A 9,008-nucleotide genomic window follows, 5' to 3' on the forward strand; every position below is an offset into this window, starting at 1 on the left:
CTATGATATTTCCATATAAATAATTATATTTTAGCTCATTTGTGGCACAGTGCAGCTGATAAACTGCCCTCGCGGGCCGTAGTTTGGTGACCCCTGGTTTAGGTGACAGAACTCTGTAGTTCGTAGTGTGTGTGTGTGGTACCGTATATAATTACATTTGATGCGTAAGTCAAAGCAGTACTATCAAGTAAACTATTGTTATTGTTCGATAAATGCCCGACGAAGGCTCGAAACGTCGCACAAAATGAATAAAACTAGAAAAAAGTTTTCATTTAGAAGTGCCAACTTATTCTTTATTATTATTATTTATCTAACGCTCATTCAAGTATTGTTGTTGTTTTCTTAGTGCAAAGCTACACAATGTGTCAGTAAAATTACTGTTGACCTAACGGGAGACATAAATTATTGTAAATCATAAACTTTTCTCTTTCTAGCTCATGAAGCTGGCGTAGTGACCTTACAGGTGAACAACCAAGGACTTATAGTTTCTAACTCGGTGATGTTCGAATATTGTCAGCGAAGTATGATAAATGCCATTAATGATGAACAAGACCAGTTTGGCGTAGATGGCGAGTATTTTTTTATATATTAAAGTATTCAATATTTTTTGTTTTACAAAATGCAGTAATATTTTATAAAATGCATTATTTTTCATTATAACAAGATTTTTTTCGGTTCTATATACACGTCCATTCCACCTATAACACAGTTGGTCATTGTATATATGTATTCATAGTTTTGCACCAAGAACATAAATAATTCTGCAACTTTCACTATAACAGAGACTTTTATCAGCTACTCGCCGATTCTCTACTTTAACGATATTTTTGGGCTAAACTGAAAGTCTTAATAGCTTTTGAAAATATCAAAAACTAAGTTAGGTGTATATAAAAGTCTCTTAGATTGTTATGAGAGATATTTGAGACTATGATGATCAAAACATATGTCGGCCATTTTTTCCCGGCCCATCTCTATATACTAAGCACCACCATGCTCAGGTAACAGCCAAATGTTCTGCTAATTATCATGATTCTGGCGTTAGAAGGGTTAGCTCACCAAAGCGATGATCTACACACCAAAATTTTGTATTTTAACTTCGGGAATGCAGAAGCAATATAGCGTGTCACTAACTTGAACACGTGATATTATGTCCATCAAGACAAATCGTCACGCCAGGCTAAAATTGCTGTCTTCATAATTTTTTATTACTTGTAATTTATGGTGATAATAGAGGGATTACATTTATTTTATAGCTGTTCTTAGATATTTTAAAGAATAATTTATGTTGTTTACTGCCAGTTTCACTTTCCACTAGTGAAGATTATCATATATCATCAAAGTTTAAATTTAATACTTTTCGAAGCTAGAAAACTTAATATTGACTTTACTGATGAAATTTTTCATGATGCCATAACATTTTCCTGTCACTCTCTTTTCTTATTTTTGTGTCTAAACTTAGACAAGGTTTATATTTCTAAAAACACTGATGTTTTAGGCTATATTGTTCACATTATTAACATACTTATATGTACTTTATAGCATGTTTTAAAGAATATTTCAAGGAGAACAAGTGTTTTAATTATTAATTCTAATAATAATTCATACTCTACTAGATATGTTTTAGTTGTTTTTAGTAGAGACATGCACATGTTTCTTTGTTAGTTATTTTTTAAACACATAGTCTCAGTGAAAGGAATGCAGTTTTATTTAGTTTTCACTGCAAATCTTACAAACTCTTATATTCATTATTATGTATACAATATGTATGAACATTTTATGTAAAAGTTTTACATATATATTTTTCTCTTTTTTTAGAAAGTATATTAAAGTTTTCCCTATTGGAACGAATGGAAATGATAGAAAAGAGAATGTCATTTAAACCACAGGAGTTGTCAGTTCACCCAGAAGGAATTTTTACACAAGTAAGGGATGTAATTAAATTGACGTATTTCACTACGTAACCAGTGTATGTGTATTAATTAGGAGTCAACCTAGCTCACACTCAGTACTACCTGAAATAATAATAATACTATATGCTTGTACTTCTTTTTACAAAATATTCTAAACTAATCTACAAAGAACTGGTAGATTAATATATTGCTACTTTTTGCATTATTGTGCTTTAAATATTAGTCTTAAGTAATCTGACAAGGTCTCTTTGTTTTTACAAGTACAACATAAAGTAATCAGACAAGAACTGTTGCATTTCCATAATACTAGTTATCAAGTGTTAGTTTCAGCTAATATGATTAACAGTATCTGTCTGTTTTTCTTTTCTAATGAAATTTGTGGTTATTATAATAAAAATACTTTTTATATATTTCACTACTACTGCCATTAACTTTGGGTGAAAGGAATTTCAAATCTTCAAGGCAGTAACTAGGATAGCTTATTAGCTCTCTCTATTTTTGTGTTTGTTATTATTTTATGAAAATCTCTTCAAAAAACTTTTAAGATTTCATGTATCTTTCAGGATAAACTATAGGTATATAGAGAATGCAAAGATGATACTTGCAACAACCAGACTATGACTGATAAAATTCTGTGGATTATCACACGATTTTATCTTTTTTTTTTTCTACTTCATTTATTTTGATATCGTGATCAAACAATATTATTGTGAAATTTCTGTTTCCTGTTAACATGTGCATTGTCCTTACTTTTAACTCTTGTATAATTCAAAGAAATGCTTTTTACTTAAACAATGACATTTTTCTGCAAGTACCAGTATTCTGGACTGAGAAGGCGAGATACAGTTGTATGAGAATGTGTTATGTCTAAGAGAAGTTCTCTCCTAGACATTTGTATGCCTGGCATGGCCTGGTGGATAGGATGCTCGACTCGTAACCTGTGGGTTGCAGGTTCAAATCCCCATCACTGAACATGTTCATCCTTTCAGCTATAGGGGGCATATAATGTGACAGTAAATCCCATTATTCATTGGTAAAAGAGTAGCCCAAGTGTTGGGGTGGGTGATGTTGACTAGCTACCTCCCCTCTAGTCTATCACTGCTAAATTAAGGTCAGTTAGCAAAGATAGCTTTTCACAAAATTCCAAACAAACCAAACCAATCCTGGACATTGAAATTTTTCCAATGCTGCAAAGTGCCTTAAATTTGATCTCTCAAAGCAGACTGAGGAAGATCAGGCAACATCTGGTGTCTCCAGAACAGCAGATGGGCATTAGCCCTGAGAAGCACAGATGACTGAGAGTTTGCCTAGGTGGAATGGCATTTCAAACTGTATGGGGCCATCTGTACATGACTCCCAAGCCATCACTAACCAGAGTAACACTACTCCAGCTCTGGTAAAAACCACTTGAGAATATCTGAAGGCTGGAAATGCCACTGGTGAATAAAGTCTGTCAGACAGAGCTGTTTCTTTGACATTTGAGACAAAAAGCACAAATTAGTAATATCATGAGCCATGGGACATTCAAGAGCCTCTCCAAGCCATTAGATATCCTGCCAGGATGACTGTAGACCACAAAGAAATATGGGGTTGTGCAGGACTGATGAATGAGCAACTATGTGTAACCTTTCTCATTGCCACCCTGTAGTATAGACTGATTTCTCCTCAAAGGGTTAGAGTTTCTGTGTATGCTTACAGCACTGTACCCATGATGTCAACAGCATCTCAGCCAGGGATAACCCAGGAACCCACAAGGAAGAGGATTGACTGCAATCATAGATCCCTTTTTGTGTGACAAAGCAGATTTCACTCCCAATGTTCAAAAGTGCTGCAAAAGAAGACCTGGCCATTTTGTGAAGCATTATCAGTTGTAACTAATTGGGAAAGCTGGTCTATGGAGTAAGCAATCCAATACATGATCCTGATCTTGGAGAGTCCAGTCCCAGACTCCATTGGCACCTAAGTGAGATGTAACAAAAACTGTAAAACTGGGTTACAGTCATTGTTGAGTCTCACCTATGATGGAAAATTAAGCATTCCATTTGGCTGAGCTTCAGGCTCAGAACAAAGGTGCCACTGAGACTGGTTATGTATGCAAACTATCTGTGCCTTTTGCACGATAAAACATACTTTACAATGGCTTCCAAAGATAGTGAAAAAGCATCTTCATGGATAAATTTGTTGAAGAACTTCCTAGTTAAATGATGAGCTTTTACCTGAGTGTGAAAGATATTTTCACCCTTATTTTGCAGTTTCCATTGAAAAATAGTAAGAACTGCTAAATACTGTTTGCCAGAGAAGAAGAAGCCTCTAATGGAAGCTGCAGTGGCTGCACTTTTAATGTACTGTCATACCCTGATACTTCCATCCTGCTGAACTTGAGCCATGCAGAAGGTTAACCAGTCACCCATGCATCCCAGTGCTGCAATGCAACCACACCGATTTCCTGTCAGTGGGTAGAGCTATAGGACCCTTGGTTTTCATGCTGTAGCCTATGCCAGTGATGCCTCCATCTGGGTGTCAGTCTGGAAGAAAGACAAGACTTATGCTTTGGGTGTGGTATGTTGGATTATGTTCAAGTGAACTTCTCATAACTTTGCCAAACAGCAAGTTATCAGTTTTTACCACATGCAGAAGAATTAACAGCATAATATGGTGAGCAGCAGAGTGTGCAAGGTTATTAGTTGTGACCAATGGCTTAGCAGTTTCAAGAGAACCAATGGCAAGTGAAAAACTGCTACTAGAGCTCTAGAAGCTAAAGGAGCTTAAGTCAGTTCTGGACACTGACTTGTGAGAGCAAAACAGATAGCTTTTGGCAAAGAGTTTGGTGTCAATCTCAGTTCTGTAAGTGCTGGGTGGAGTTTTGTACATACCTGTAAAGACTTAAAGGCAAGAGGTTGAATTCCTAGTTGATACAGAAGCAGAAGAAAATTATGGTAGATCTTGCAGTATATCAGGCCCTTCAGACTAGACCACCATTATGATCAGATGCCAATTTTGTTCTGGTGAATGGTTATAGACCTGACATGAGTGGAGAATCAGATCTGCAACTGTGTGTAGGAGATGTTTCTCATTGAATGAAAGTGGTAATCTCAAGCCTCATTTCTGGCATTCCTAGGATGGACATATTGTGGAAATTATCAACCAATGTTAATTTTGACTGTGAAACTAGTGAAATGATGTTCCACAGGTTAGCTGTTTGATGTTGGGCAATTTGAGCTTGGGAACAGTGATCTTCACAAGTGCATGGAGCTGAGGGAATCACAGTACCAAGTGGTGTTTTGTAGTTTACTAGGGATGATGTTAGTGTTTTGTTGCAATGTATCAAGGTTCTCTTAGATAACTCATACATGAAATAAACTGTTTCATGTCCTTAATGCAAGTAGCATTAGCTCAGGTAGTTATCTAACCAAAGAGGGATGAGATCTGGTGTTTTTTTTTCTAAGTATTGGTGATTGGCTATCCATCTTTATGTTGTAATGTATTAGGAATGATGTCAGTTTGTTGGTACAGTGTAACAAGGTTAAAGAATCCACACATGAAATAAACTGTTTCTTGTCCAGAAAGCAAGCAACATTAGCTCAGGTAGTTATCTAACCCAGGAGTGGTCAGGTTTGATGTAGTTTTGTAATTATAGGATTTTAGCTATCCAGCTTTATGCTGGGATTGTCATCCATGTGGTAAGCACAGTAGAAGGTAACTGAGGCTAATAGTGAAAATAGAATTGTATATGTCAGTTTTGTACTGTATTACCAATAGTTTGTTGCATATCCACAACAAGACAGTAAATTCCTATTGGACACAGATGTCAATGATAGTGAATTGAGACAGTGTTATAACTATAGGATGGAGTAGTACAGTTACCCACCTGCAGTAGTCATACATTTTCAACTCCTGAATGCAGCTACTGTATAATGAAGAAAGAAATGTTTGCTGTTGTAACTGTTTTAAAGTACTGTTGACACTACTTGTATGGTAGGAGATTCACTCCCTGAGTAGACCATGCTTTGCTGAAATGGTTTCAGAAGGGATGGTAGTATGTTTTATGATAGTGTTGTGAGAACATGACTTTGTTAAAGTGTATTGCTTGGGCCAGCCCACAACACAGAAAAATGGACAGGTTGCCTTGCTGCACAGTGTGATCCTGGGCACTGTGTAGGACTTGAAACATTTCCAAAATAGCAAAAGTAATCCATTGCAATAGGAGACTACACCAGTGGATGGATGCACCAATTAACACTTTGGGATCTTCAGGAAGAGCAACTGAAGGACTCAGATCTATCTTGGGTGGTCCTTACCATGAAGCAAAGTAAAGCCCAGCCAGCACAAATATGGGAATCTAGAACAGATGCATGTAATCTGTGGCACTAGTATACTCAGCTATGATTACAGGAAAATGTGCTTTCCCAAACTGTGATTCTCAAACTTTGCTGTAGCTAGTGATCCCCATACCTCTGAGGCAAGAACTTCTCCAGATTTTGTATGTCACAAACTGGAGGGCACTTTACTTGCACTAACCTTCAACAGCAGTTCTACTGGCCATGTTTGAGTCAAGATATTTTCTACTGATGTGAACACTATAAGATGTGTAATGCTCAGAAAATAAAGCCAGCTGAGACAGAATAAATTCCAGTATAGAATTGTTGGGTCTCCTCTACAGAGGATACTGCTATCCCACGTCTGAGGACTGAACAGTTATATTGATACATACTCATTGCCATTGACTATTTCATGAAATGAGCTGAGGCTTACTCAGTGATCAATACTTTGGTACTGTCCATAGCTGGATGGTTTGGCACAAAGGGTAATGCAAACTAGTAAGAACATGCTTCCCAAATTTGTTAATCTCACCTGAACTGAAAGCAAGGATTGCAACTTCCTTTCAGTCAGTAATTGCCTTAACTCTTGATGATTGGGTTTAATTACATCCATATTGATTGGAGGTCATCATCGATGGTTCAATGGGCCACTGAATCTGTGTCTTGCATCTAGATCTGGTGCATTCTCATCAGACTTATCTTGACCAGCCAGGTAAGTACTCTCATCTCTTTCTCCTCATCTTCAGGGTCACATACATCATCCCATCTTAAATGCACCTCTGCCCTAGTCAGAGCCAATGATGATGAAGTATATTTTGGAAAAGTTGACCACATGTCTTTGGTAATATGATGTGAACCCCAAGGAAACTGAGAACTTCTTATTTAGTCACATTTTAAGGCCAATCTCACACTTCTGCTATTTTAGCAGAATCCATGGATATTCCTTCTCTGTGAACACTGTGACAAATAAATTGCATTTCTCTATGCATAAATGTACATTTTTTTGTTTCCATATCAAGCCTGCCATTTTTATCTACAGCGATACCATTTCCAGGTTCTCAGCCAATGTAAGATCAACCATTGAGATATCGTCAACATAGATCAGACACTTCTCCCATTGCATCCTCTCAGTGTAAGCTCCATTAGCTTCATAAAAGTAGTGACACATTACACAGGCCAACTGATATGACTCAAAATTAGTATCAGCCATTTCTCATGCTGAAAGTAGTCTTAGGTTTGCTTTTATCATCGATTTGGACTAGCCAGTATCTGAATGCCAGGTCTGATATATTGAACTAATGAGTTTCTTCCAGCATGTTCAGACGTTCATCTGCTCATGATATTGGAAAGATATTAATGTGGATTACTGTGTTCACTCATCTAAAATCAGTTCAGAATCTGGGCATATCTTTCTTCTTCCTAACAATTACTACTGGAGACAACAAGCACACTGAAGAAGGTATGATTCCACCCTTTAACATCCACTGTACTTTACCACTAGCAATATCCCTAGTGCTCCAGGGAAGCTTGCATGGATGTGTCACCTCTATCTATGTGAAGCTGTGTGACTGTTGATCGACCCAACTGGCCATTTGGGCCCATAAGTACAATGACATATTCTGTCAACAAGTCACTGAGTTGCTGCCACTATGTTGAGTGTAGATTGTCTGCACAAGCCTCAACTAGCAATGCTAGATGTGTTGGTAACCTTGTGTTACTTTCACACGTAATGTGATGAACACAACCTTACCATTATTGCTAGCTCCAGTTACTTCAACTTCACTCATCATGGCCATCCAAGCCTGCAGATAGATAACTGATTGTTCATAATTGCAGAACAGCTCTGGGACTTCATTCAACTTTAGACAGATAACTTCCTGAGCTAATGCTGCTTACTTTTTTGGGCAGGAAACAGCCTATTTTGTGCATTAGTTGTTTAACTGTGTTACATGGCACTGATACACTAGATTTGTCCTATTAAATCTAGGAACATCTATTGTGTATATGGGGGAGTACTTTGACTTCCTCTTCCACATACACTCATGCAATCCACTGTTCCTAAGTTCCATCTGGCTAAGACTAGATAACTCTACTGCAGAACATCAGTTCACCAGTTGTATTGATGAAACTGACTGATATGCTCCACAGTACATTCATTCCAAGAATGTTAATGCCAGAACTTAGATCAATATGTAAGTGAATCGTCCTAAAAATAATTGGAGCATGATCTCTCCATTCATGTCTAGTTTATTTCAATTCACCACAATGAAGTGCATGTTGACAGGCTCAAGTGGTGGTTTAACTCAAGGCATCTGATATACTGTGAGATCTTTCAGTGTTCTGACCACTCCTGTATCAGTCAAGAGCTATTATTTATTGCCCTGGTACTCTGATAAGCACATACCAAGACCCACCCACCCATGAGAGAGCTGAGCTGACCACACATTTTGAATGCAAGTTATTCATTGCACTCTCAACATCATTGGCCAGCCACAAACTTGAGCTTTTCTAGTTTCCCGGAACTGTATCAGATCTATTTACTGCCTAAATATGGCTTTTCTGAACCTATTGCACTATTGCTTAAAGCCAATAACATTGTCTGCATTGCTGCTTGGCAAAGTATGGGCATTTCACTTGATTGTAATCAAATGTTCCACATGCAAACAGATACTTCACATTTTCCTTCCAGAATAACATCCTGGTGGAGGCATCAGTGGCAGCAAATAAACCATGAGAAGATCAAAATAGCCCTGCCTATTTGCTAGATACCAATATACTG

General features: G+C 37.3%; 1 protein-coding gene across 1 annotated transcript in view; it reads left to right on the forward strand.

Moving 5' to 3' along the window:
* Nucleotides 1-9,008, forward strand: part of LOC106463921 (calmodulin-binding transcription activator 2-like) — a 101,672-nt gene that overhangs the window by 66,655 nt on the left and 26,009 nt on the right. Inside the window, 2 exon segments of the mRNA XM_022391560.1 lie at nt 435-569; nt 1,816-1,922. Of these exon segments, the coding sequence (XP_022247268.1) occupies nt 435-569; nt 1,816-1,922 (242 nt within the window).

This window comes from Limulus polyphemus, unplaced genomic scaffold (assembly GCF_000517525.1).
Source record: "Limulus polyphemus unplaced genomic scaffold, Limulus_polyphemus-2.1.2 Scaffold1517, whole genome shotgun sequence".
Classification (NCBI taxonomy): Eukaryota; Metazoa; Arthropoda; class Merostomata; order Xiphosura; family Limulidae; genus Limulus; species Limulus polyphemus.